The sequence below is a fragment of the Apteryx rowi genome, unplaced genomic scaffold, assembly GCF_003343035.1.
Source record: "Apteryx rowi isolate R43461 unplaced genomic scaffold, aptRow1 scaffold_105, whole genome shotgun sequence".
Classification (NCBI taxonomy): domain Eukaryota; kingdom Metazoa; phylum Chordata; class Aves; order Apterygiformes; family Apterygidae; genus Apteryx; species Apteryx rowi.
In genome coordinates, this window is record NW_020447253.1 from 1,976,111 (window position 1) to 1,988,952 (window position 12,842).

Below are 12,842 nucleotides of genomic sequence, written 5' to 3' on the forward strand. Positions count from 1 at the left end.
TTCATCTTTTATTTCTACAGAAATCTTTTCTGTACACGTTTCAGCAGTCTCAACTGTCTTTTGGAATCATTTTTAATCTACACACCCTGAGAGTTAGTTCCAAGTTTGTGACACCTGATATTCCAATTAGGTGAGATGTACTTTACATGCACTTTATGTGCTTCTCCAGGAAAAATTAAGTTAGAGTTTTAAATCAGAATTGCTGTTTAAAGAACATTTATGAATTTCCTTGAAACTTTTCCAAAATTCCCTTAGTGTTTCCCAGACTCATAAATGCTCCACCAATGAGCTCAGCTACCAGAACGTCAAATGGCTCCAAGATAGACAGAGGCGTTCTGGTTTCATGCTGTCTTTGACACAGTACTGGAACTTCAGGCTCCTCCACGTGTAGAAAGTAGGGAGTTTCTCTTCACTGGGAAAGCTAACTAAAAGTTTTCTCAACTAATGAAGCTCTGATATTCCGTTACACATAAATATATACAACTTTATCACGGTTTCTAAATTTAAGTTAAACTATGTTTAGTTTAAAAGCCAGTGGCATAGAAAAGCAGAATGGAGCTCAGAACGAGCTGAAGCGCCCAACAGGGAATGGGTGGTGCAGTACAAACCAAACTGCTGCTCTTGGCTGACACGTACATGATTTGGCTGTTTGGCTGTTAGTAGGAAAACTGAGGATTGGGAAGCGGAAGATATGGGTAGAGGTAATATATGCTAAAAAAGATCCCTGCCTCAAGGGAAGCTGAGAAAAGTTCAGAGAATGGGTCTCAGACACTCCTTGTCATGATTTGAGGGACCTCAACATCATCAAGCACAAATCCAACCTATTTCCAGGACAGACTACTTTTCTGCGTGCTCCCCCCAAAGGCTGGAATACAGTTTCTCCAACCTGGGAAAAAAAGTGCTCTTCTTTCGCTGTCTCTGCTACTATATATTCCTAAAAATGCATTCATCTACTACTATATTTTCCCTCCTATAGCCATTGGCCCGACTATTTTTCAGCTGTACCAATGCACTCTCAGCCATGTCTGTGTTGGGAAGTCTACATATTTGGGTTGCTGTGGGTGAAGAAGCTGTGCTTGCAGGGCACAGGGGACAAATTACCAAGTGTTGCCTGTGTCCTGTCTTCTCCCTAAAAGTCGGACTTTTCAACACTATTTATGTTTTACACAGCACATGATTAAGAACAAAATTTTGGCACACGTACAATTTAACCCAGCACTCCTGGAAGTTTATAAGCCATCTTTTGGGCAAAACCGAGCTTCCATAAAATAGAAGCCATAGCAGAAGTCAAGCGGGATTTTAAGGAATCAGGACTTCCCTAAAAATAATCACTCTAACTCTAGGAAAATTAAAATATAAAAGAAATCATAATCCCCTAAACTATGCAGTGATCAGGTTTCATACACCAGAACTCTTGGACTTCGCTTACTAACTTTACAAACTAAATCATTTTGCTTACCACAGAAGTGCAGCATCCTCCTGCCTAAAATATAGCAACTGTTGAAAACAGCGCAGAGCCACAGAACAGAGAAAATTAAGACCAAAGCAAGCACAGTACTGTACAGACGTTACAGTGGGAAGATTTAAATTATATGTAATCAGTTGACTTTCTCTGGTGAAGAGCACCATGTGATTTACAGGCACAGTCAGTATTTAGATTTCATGGATCAAAACCTCAGCTGGTAAAATTGATGCATCTTAAATGAAAGCACTGACTTCACTGGAGCTATTCCAAATTGTATTATCCAGGAATCTGGTGCTAAAAATATAAGGAAGCAATGATTTTGCCTGTAAGTGTAATATGAGATACATCTACACATTTCTCCATTATATTATTAAAAATATTTTTTTTCCCATGCTCTAAACTTTCAGGCTTTATTGTTTTTGCTAGGACTCTTTTTTGCCAAGAGTTTTTTTTTTTTTTAATTGTGAATTATAACATAGTTGATGGCTGGCTGGGCCAATAGTTTCCTTAATATTCAAGCATGGACAAAATTTCAGAGTTTCTCTCTAAAATCATTTTATGAAGACTTCTCCAACCCCTTCCTTCCAATGTACCAAATCTCAATAACAAGGCTATTAAAGAATTTAAACTTGTTGCTATTAGTATAATAACTATAGTAAGAAGGCTGATTTTGCTATTACAATGCTTTATATTCCCATTACTGTAACATCCAAGTACATTATCATACTCATAGCATCTGAATCACAACAGCTAAAAGACAACTAAACAGCTATACAGTCATACTCATAAATTATATTAAATGAAGTAAAAATGAAATTATAAACAGAAAATAATGAATGGTTTATTCACTCAGTGATATCAAGCTTCAACAGCACTACCAGTAAGTTGGTTGACCGATGTACATTAGGAAAATAATCCTTTAGTCTTAGACTGCTCTCTCTCATGCCTGGCAATTTTCATCCACGGAACTGCTTGTCCAAGCTAATACTACTACTGACACCAAGACAGAGAGGAAGATAGAGATATTTTGCTTTCACCTAGATATTCTGCTTTCAGGGTGAAAAAATAACGCATCTCCCACCTCCGTCATTCCTTACCACTCTGTTAAATGACATTTAACAGAAATTTCTGACATTTTGAGGCAGGCCTCAAAGGTGAATGGAGTAAAACCCTGCATCAAAGGAAATTAATGTAGCTGCTTCTGTAAACGCTGCCTCACAGCAAACACTAGCGCTCACCTCGCGGGCCCGAACAAGGGCAGCCAGCCCAGGGCTCGGCCGCGGCTGCCACCGCGGAGGACGCCCCTCGGCCGGGGTCCCGTCTGCCTCTGCGAGTGTCTCTAATCCCCTAGAGGGGCTCAGATGGCACCAGGTGCTGCGTCAGGCCACTTAACCGAGCCCTTAATTTGATCGCCAGGTTAGGCAATTAAATTAGCACCTCTCCATTGCTGTTATCTGTGTCCTCTTAGCGCTCAACATGTTGATGTTTTCAGTGTGATTTACCGATGACAGACTGCCAAAGACAGCAGGAGACAGAAAAGGCAAGAAGTATTTCTCATTAAGGTTTTTCCTACCTCTAGTCACACAACTTCACGAACAGGAGTAATTCACTTGCATACAAGAAAGCAGTTTTGCACTTGTGAAAAACACACATCAAGAAAAAATACAAGAAGAAAAAAATACCCAACTCTTCTGGACACTAGCTGAGATGCGTATTCCCAAGCCCTGTGGAATATGCCTTTATTACTCCAGTTACTTAGACAAAAAAAAAAAAAACCTTAGAGAAAAATGGCCAGTAGAAGATGCTTTCTCATAATTTGCATTTTTAAGTCAGATTCACACAGCAGATGGAGAAAAACCTGTTTTTAGCCCTTCTATTGAACTACGTAACTAAAAAAACTGCCCAAATGCTACGAAGAAAGACCCTTGTAGCATAGCCTAATATTAATGCTGTGAAGTGTGCTGGGGAAAGGATAAGGAGCCCATGCCGTATACACTGTGGCTACAACTCCGTCATGTCAACACCTTGGACATAAACTCTCCTTCTCTCTCCTCCCCTTACCCCTCTGCCAGGGCCGAAGACTGTTCAATAAATTTATATCTGGCAAATTGGCTCTGCATTTTAGAACCCAGTATAGTTGTTGCCCAAAAATACATTTACTTCTAGAATATTTCCAGAATGTGGACAATGTCCTAAATCACAACCTGTGGATTTCTATAGCCCTTTCACCTATATTTTAAATCTACGTGCATTTTGTTTTCTGTTTTTTTATTTTTACTTTTTTTTTTTTAATCAAAGCCCTACAAATATGCAGTTTTAATTGATTTTACCTGCTGTATCAGTGGAATTTCTCTACATATGCAGGATCACATGCAAAAGAATATAAATGGCAGATAGTCCTTACACTATAAAAGGACTACTTAATATGATATACATGGTATGAATATGTATATTTATTTGCAAGAGGAACACAGAAGATTTTAAAATGGATCTTCAAGATTTTTAAGTGAAACCTAGACTAATAGATGGCATTTTGAACAACTCCTAAATCAATAGCGGAATTCATCTTGATGTCAGTCGTGTAACTGCTCTAAGATTATTGGCATTTTACTATGATTAACAAATTCTACATACTTAATCTAAATCCTCATTTGAAGAACTAAATGAGTAATTTTCAGAGGTGCTGAGTGTCAGCAGCATAAAGCGATGTCAGTATGATTTGGGACTGCTACTTTCAGGTTATTTTTGAAGTTCTAGCAATTGCGTTTGGAAATTCTGGTTATTACTGTATTTTAGGCATATTTTTCACTCTTTGTATGAAAACCTTCGCAGGATTGATTTAAGGATTCATTCAAACAGCCAAACGGAGTTTAGATGTTGATATACTTTTCATTCGAAATTTGAAATGAAGACCACCTTTTTTTCTGCATGTATGTGAAAGATCCAAGGGCATTTTCACAAAAGGTTATTCTTTAGAATACACGGGTAAACTTGCTTTTCCCATTCCTGCTGTGCAGTATTCTTACTGACTATTGATTTGCCACAGCTGTGTCCCTAGAGTATTAGGAATATATACAACTGACAAACTCAAAGGTATGCGAAGACAATTTCTATTTAAATACCTAATCAACTGCTTTGCAATTCTTTGAGAAGGGAGGTGCTGCAGTAAAAAAATGCAAGATTGTTAATTTCCTCTTTCTTTATTAATTTTGCCTACATAGTTATTTTAAGTGAGTTCTTTTAATACTTCCTCACCTCCCTGAAACACTTTTCATCTGTAGTGACAATTTGTAGTGGCAAATCCATACGGACTATATCCAACTCATTCCATACGTTACTAGTAACATTTCACTCGTCTTCTCTTTGCCTCTTTCACAATGCTTTTAATTCCTTCTTACTTTTAAAGCAGTCACAGTGAAAGCACTTAGGTTGACAATACTTATAGCTGTTCTAATCTGCCTCTTTGTGGTCTATCGAGTCAATGATCTGAAAACTAAAAACTGTATAATTAGACACTGACATGTCCAAAGGAACTGTTACGGTCTATCATGTCAGAGGCACAAGCACTGACCCAACAGACTGTAACAGTTTTGGTCTGCTGGATTAGGAATCAATGTTTTAATAACTCCCTAACGCCATATTTATCCAGTTTGCTGAATACAACACACTTAAACATTTTAAAATTACACATTCTTTCAACATCCTCTGATAGTGAAGAAGCCAGTATTAAATATTAAAAAGATAATTATTTTAGAATGTTAAAAAATCCTTTTTCCTCTTTTTAAAATGGAAGAAAATGCATCCAAGAAATATATTTATAATCACATTTATTTATTATGAACTTTTATTTTAAAGTAAGGAACTCCCAAGTTATAACTCATTTTATAACCTGATGTAGGCTAGATGTATTAAACAAAAAGAAAGCAAGGATATTGAAGTTGATAGGTAAATGTCAAAATAGATGCACTGATTTTTTTTGAAAATAAGCACTTAACAGCTCCCACTATACTCAAGAAGGAGCTGGTAGCAAAGGTACTCAGCATCTTTGAAAATTGGAGCATTTTGGGATGCCAGATAAGAAAGCCTAGGCTTTAGTTTTCCCCTGCCTTCTCTCTCCAATTTTTCTTCATGATTTCCAGCATGGATGCCAAACCAGATTTTACAGGAACAGTCAAGTGTTTCCTTGTCTATGGGGATTCTTAATATATGCCTTGATGTTACAGAAAAGACGACTGGAAACTGTAGGAAAAAGAAGTAGAACCAGCGTATGAAGAATACCAGCTCTGACATGGTAAAGGTTTCATACTAGATGTTTACCACCATTCTGGGCAAGGAACCCTAACTCTTTTCACTACTGTATTACCTCAGTTTTGAACCAGTGAAGTCGTTTTAATAGTTACACGGATATTACATCAACACTGATATCACACACTGGTGAATCAAGTCCTCAAAATATCAAAAAACATGTTAATGCTACCAAATATTAGAAGGATACATTAAAACATCAAGTGTACAACATAACTTTCTAGACCTACTAGCAGATCACATTTTTATTAAATGTAACTGTTTGCCATGTTTTACTACAGGAATGCGACTCCCTGCGTCTCCCCAAAAAGCATTATTTCTACAATATTTTAGAGTGAACCACGCCTCAATCATTACAAATTACTATATGCAATACATTTTTATTTCAGGAAACTCCTTTAAAATTGCTCTATATGAAACTCCCTGTTCATAGTATTTTTTATCTTCATATATTTGATTTATCTTTGACTTTTTTCTTTTTTACTATATTCTCTTTATTCATAATCATCCAAATTGTTTTCTAATCCCTTCGCTAAAATGTACTGTTATGGCTGTATCATGAGTCATCTACTCCAGTTTTTCCCAGAACTGTGATCTGGATGATGAATACGGATTATGAAATATTAGCATGATGCCAGTGATCACCTAGTTTGCCACAGATTTGGTAGAGACATAAAGACATGCAAGCCTAATAGGCAAATGCCTGAATCTATTACTTCTCTGTAACAGTAAAGTGAACAATTTCATTTTTATTCACAATAGTAGGGAATAAACAAGCTTTAGCTACCACATAGGATAACCTGAATAAACTAGACCAATCAAACATCACCAGACCAAACCTAAATGTTTGAAGCAGAAAGTCATTGTATATATGCTACATTATCACTGTTATAAAAACTAAACATGATCTTTATACCTGTCAAGATGCCAACTGGCCTCTGATTCTCAAAATTTGGGTAGCTCAGGATAGGTACTCACTATTAGCTATATGATTCTTGCTTATTTATCAGGCTCAGTCCCCTGACCTTCTCTGCAGCTCTCTACATTAAGCCTGTATAGCAAACTTCAGAAAGGTTTGAAGGTTCCAGCTGCAAGTAGAGAAGTGAAGATATTGCTGTGTCTTATTCTTTTTCCTCCCCCAAACCAATTGCTTTAGGAAGCAGAACTGTGCATAGAAGCTCTTTCTCCTAAATCTTAAATCTGTGATCATTAAATGAATGAAGTACTACTGTTTAAAATATTAATCTTTCTATGAAATTATTTAATGGTAAATTAAACTCTGACTGAAGATGCTATGGTGTTTTATATGCTGTCAAAACCCTAATTTTTAGTATATATCATTAGTAAGATCCTCAATAAGAGAACATAATCTGAATAAATCTATAATAGTATCATTCATTTTTATTCATAAAAATAGAAGATCTTGAAGCCTACATTATCCAATGAATCACCACGATCTACAAAAGTTCACATTTTGTGTTTTATGTATTTTTATTCTTCACTCTGCTTTTTGATCCTTTAATGAGCATGTTTTCAATTAAATCAAATCTGTTTCTAGTATTCTATTTTAGGATAATCGGACTACAAATGTCAAGTGTTACTCTCAACTACTTCCACAAAGAGAAGTGGAAAAAACTATTAAATTATATATCTGTGGACAGTACTACTTTGACAAAAATAAAGACTTCATATAGATATGTTAAAAATGTAAATATTGGAATATCAGGATTTTACAGGGAGTAAGACTTCAGATCTGGAAGATACACAACTTCCATATGACAAAATCTCCTGTCTCAAATTTTGTACAAAATCCTATGACCACAGAACATGTAATACAAACTGATAGGGAAAAAATATATATACTTTATACTACAAAATGTTATGTTTAAAATGTTTCAGAATATGCTTTGTTATTTGCTTTAAAAAAAAAGGGGGGGGGGAATTAGTCAGCTTCCAGTGATGAGGGATATAATCCAAACACCAAAAAGTCAATGGGAATCTTTCCATTGTTCGTAGCAAGATTTAAATTAGACACTGCATTAAGAAAAAGAGAATTAATCTCAGAGCAAAATACCTCTGTACATATGTGTGCATGTGCATGTGTGTCTGTATGTGTGTTTGTGGGTGGGTGATGGATGGGGAGTGTGTGTGTATATATATGAATACACAACCATACATATACAAACACACAATTACCATTATTAAGTGTTACAGGGTTAGCAAGCAGTACAAGGGAAAAGACTGTCTTTCAGACAGGGCTAATTCACTGTTATTGGGGTTTTGTTTCATTACACTACCATATACACTTTCATTAATATTGCTGACAAAGATAATATGCAAGAAAGGAACATTTTGCTTACTCTGATCAAAGATGCAATAATCAAATCATAAAACACAAAACCAATAGCCAATCAATGTGAATAAGTCTGCCCATAGGCTTAATTCAAGCAAGCCATTCACTGCGCTATGTGATGGATCTGTCCAATCCAATACAGCATTACAGACATACTAGCAACACCAAGTGAACATGCAATGACAAAATGACAATACGCCCCACTGCCATGCTTCGACTTGTTCTATGTCATAAATATAAAATTTGATGACTTTGCTAGTTTTCCTTACTTCAGACTTGGATAGAAATCTAACAACTATACTTTTTATTTATACTTTTTAACATATTACACGAAAGCTGAGTAAAAGCTGTATGGACATTTTATTGACATCTGATTTAGTGTCTTTTGCATATCATTACAATTATCTTTCCAAACAGTATCTGTTTAAAGAGTTTGGGAGGCAAAGCTCCAGAATGGTGAAGAACATATGTAGGCCAGTAGGTCCCCTTTTATCAGTTATAAGAAATGGGGAATTTATCAATAACACTTTAAATATCGGAAAATTAAAGATGAAATTGTTCCAATTCTTCAAAGAGGCTCAAATCTTTAAGAGAAATTTAATATGGATCACATAGAGTGAGAACCCCATTCTACTTTTCTGAGTTATATTCAGTGATTATATTGCTTCATAAATAAAATAAAATGCCTCTTTTTTGGCTTGGGTTTTTGTTTTCTTTCAGTTTTATAAGTCTAAGAAGTGACTGGAGATATCTGCAAGGCCTACTTCAGTTCTGAATTTATTTTTATGAGCACATGATTTTTCCTAACAAATAACTTAGGGTTTTGCTTTCATTTGTTTCCTTGCCACCTGATTCTCCCCTATATATCCGTTCTTTGCTTATTCCCAGCACTATTTCCAACTGTGACAAACACGGATACCATTGCATTTCTTCACAATAGGGCTCTGTTACAGTGATCATTATCCACTGACTTGCTGTATTGATTCTGGAGTCCCAAATCTTTCTGTTAACCTTTATTTTTAATTTACCAAAATATGTTTCCAATCTAAAGATTTGCTCTTTCCATCTCTGCAATTAAAGAAACACGTCAAATATGGAACCTTGCCATTCATCATGTATATGATCTGTGACCAAAAATATTTTTTTTAATAAAGCATTATTTCCATGTTATGTCTCTGCCTCAGTAGTATATACTTGTTGGCACTCACTTCATTTTACTGGGCATGGTTTTAATATAAACAGTAAGTATATTTCATTTACAATTAACTTAAATAGGGGTTGAAATCAACACTGAAAAGGAGCAGTGTATAATCAAATATGGACTCTTCAATATCATCACTGGACAGCAGGTGATTATTACATTGAGAAGAACAGATACGAGCAATCGTACTGAACTGTATTTCAGCACTTACAGGACTAATGATTCACAAAAGGGTTGCTAAATTACATTCAGTGAAAAATCAATGAAAAGCTAATAAAATTAACACAAATTGTAGTTGTGAGTAATCAGAGGTATCCATGTTTGCATATAGTTTCACATATGCAAAGAAATGTTTGAGCAGGTTGTTTCTGTTTTGTTTCCTATGCTAGCTTTAGGATTCCCCCATAAAGAAATTCAATTACAATATTTGTAATCATCACAAGATACCATATTCACTTGGGGGAAGCAAGTCAGAAACGAGGGGTAACCACATTTAAAAAGAGAAACTAAATTAAAAAAAAGCCAAAGATATAAAATTCATTTAAGATACCTAAAATTATGCAGCAAACTCAGGCTATTACAGTTCTAATTACACACAAAGTGCATCTGCAAATTAGAGAGTTTTTTCAAAAAAATAGTTAAGGATAACAACTGTATTAATACTGATAGCATCTTAAGCTTTCTTTACAGCATTTAAGAACACTATCTTCCTCTTAAGCAAATCCTTTGCTTTTCATTGCCAGCGTAACTTTTAGTGCCGTTTGCTCTCTACAAATAGCAGAACATGTGATTTGTTTTATGAGAAGGTACACTAATTCGTAATTAAAGATTTAAAAGTCATCTTGATATTGTTCAGTTTCTCTGTGTGACATACAGATTTTCAGAAATTCATTTATTTATAGAAATAAACACCCTATAAAATGATCCAGAGACACCTGAATGATATCTGGCAAAAAATGGCTAACCACAGGAGGTTATTTATAATTTTGTCCTTTCAGTTTACTAAGTTTTTAGACTCAGGAATTGTTTTGCATTATAAGCTCACAGAATCCTAGCCCTGCGACATGCTAACAACACGCCTTTGTGGAAATGAAATGGAACTACGGAGTAGCACTTCGCCTTGGAGGTTACCCTCAGTAGAAATAGGACATCGCAAACAAAGTGCAAACAGCAGTATCTACTTGATATTATTCACCCAAAATTAATAGAAAGTAACTCGCTTACCTGTCTGACACAGCATGCCTCAGCCACACATGCAAATTTTTATTCACATAACTAAGAAATGTATCTTCATTACCCAGAATAAGCATTTGAGAGGCAAATATGCATGCATAGCATTGTAACATTCAGACCATAGTACTTTATTCTAAAAATACGGAATCCATGAACAGCATTTAATCTAAGAAACAGTTCACTAAAATTTCTTTATCTGTTGATTTCTTTAAGAAACAGAAATATTTAAAAACAATGCCTAATTTAGCATTCAAAGTAATTTTTCAATACATTTCAAGACTTAAGAAATTTTCTCCCTGATTTCGGGGGAAAATTTTCTTATATCAGGAATACAGAAGTGCGACCATACTTCTTGCTGCTATTGTGAACCATAAGATCTGCACATATCTATCTTTCGCAATACACATTCCTCCCTTTATGACTGTACACTTTTCAAGGATTTGAAAAGTATTAATGGTAGCATAGATTTTGTTAAAGGTACAATTTCTTAAGAACAAATAGTATATTCCTTATTTTCATTACAAAATCATGTCCACACACTACAAAGACTTATGCGTATTTATTTTTATGCAGTTTGACAAAATCCTATTCCTATTGAAGTCAATAGCAATTCAGACATTGACTTCAAAAGGATCACGATTTTCATCTTCTAAGAAAAAAGAGTTAATTTCTATGACATCCCTGCTAGATTACAAAAGTCTTTGCATGTTTGTCTTATGCAGATTTTAATAATCTTTCATTCCTGATACTATTTTCACCAAATGTAGTTTATATTTTTAGGATAAAAATATACAGCAAAAGAAGTGTAACTGAATTTTTTTTCAGCATTCCAAAAAATGTCTGGAAAGAAAGCAAATGGAAAAAAAATAGTTTTGACTAGGATAGTTCAAGCTTAGATACAGTTCATTCTCGATTTCCACTGACTAAAATGACGTCAGTGGGAATCGAGGGCATTCAACAGGTTTGGGTTCTAAATCAACTGAAATAATACTCATAAGACAAATAATGATCTTAAGTTGCAGACCATCATGAAGCTGTACATATATTTATCTACATTGCACAAGGGTCACAGACATTAACTGAATGATCTACAGCTTGGGAATGTGCATGTCTCATGTGTAATTCTCAATTAAGGCCTAAAATCCCTCAATTTATGGCTATTCATGGATTATAATAAAACAGCCTGCTTTAGAAATCACAGTTATCTGCAGAGCAACAAGACAGTTATGAGACTTAAACAACGCAAATTCATAAAATCATCTTCAACTTCCACTGGTCAAATATTTATTAGTAACACATTAGCTCTTACCTGTCACTGTAGGCAGCTGCAGTGGCAGTGGCAGGCTGGGCATACCGGTAGGCAGCATAACCACCCTGAAACACAAACTCACGTTCTAATTGTATTGCTACAGCAGCGTAAACAATGTTTCACAAAATTTAGCAACAACCGACTGAAATACTACTGTCATGCTGTAAATCCAGTTAAGGGGTCAAATACATACTGAATATTCCAGTGAAGGGTTAAGCAAAATTTATCACCACAGATTTGTACTTGTTAAGGTTTGTTCCAGAGATCAGGAAAAAGCAGTGGAGTGTATTCATCAAAACAATTTTTTTTATATGACAATACTGCATTCTTCTACAAGTTTTCAAGTAGCAATTGTTCTTAAGAATGAGGTGTAGGCTACATCAATAAAAAGTTATAAGAAAAAAAAAGTCTCAGCTGCTAATCAGATTTTTTTTGGATTTGCATACTGAATTAATACTTAATGTTATATAAGTTTCCAAATTATACATAAAATTATAATGAAGAAGGAAAAATCTCTTCTTCCCTGAATTAACATTCAGTTGTATGTAACAGTAATTGCAGCTGTTCAATTAAGCAAACAGGACAAACAAACACACATTTGAAAGGAATTGTGTGCAGTGATGCATTGATTATCAAACTGTGAAAACAGCAGAGCTTCCTGTTCAATGGACCAGGGCGTTATATCAAGCATTGCAAAATGATCTCAGCATGCCAATTAACAAGCAGGGGCCAGTCTCCGCAGATAACGCAAACCCTATTTACGTTCCAATTAGAATTCGCCACCCCAGAGTCCTCTGGGACGTGGGACTGTCCTATTTCCTTTCCCACCTTCCCCCCACCTTAACGAAGAGATGAAAAAGAAACTCTCAGATCTCTCAGCTTTGAATGAAACTCCCCCTCTTGCTAAAGTGTGCGTTTTAATGGATTGATCTTTTTTTCTTGAAGGCTGTATTCACGCAAGATAATATGCTGAAGC

The 12,842-nt window shown here is 35.3% G+C and overlaps 1 protein-coding gene across 2 annotated transcripts in view; it reads right to left on the reverse strand.

Annotated features, from left to right (window-relative positions):
• The window catches only part of RBFOX1 (RNA binding fox-1 homolog 1), a 295,192-nt gene that overhangs the window by 21,482 nt on the left and 260,868 nt on the right, over positions 1-12,842 (reverse strand). For both annotated transcript variants that reach the window (XM_026068551.1, XM_026068560.1), the window contains one exon: positions 11,867-11,931. In XM_026068551.1, the coding sequence (XP_025924336.1) occupies positions 11,867-11,931 (65 nt within the window). The remainder of the gene's footprint in view (positions 1-11,866; positions 11,932-12,842) is intronic.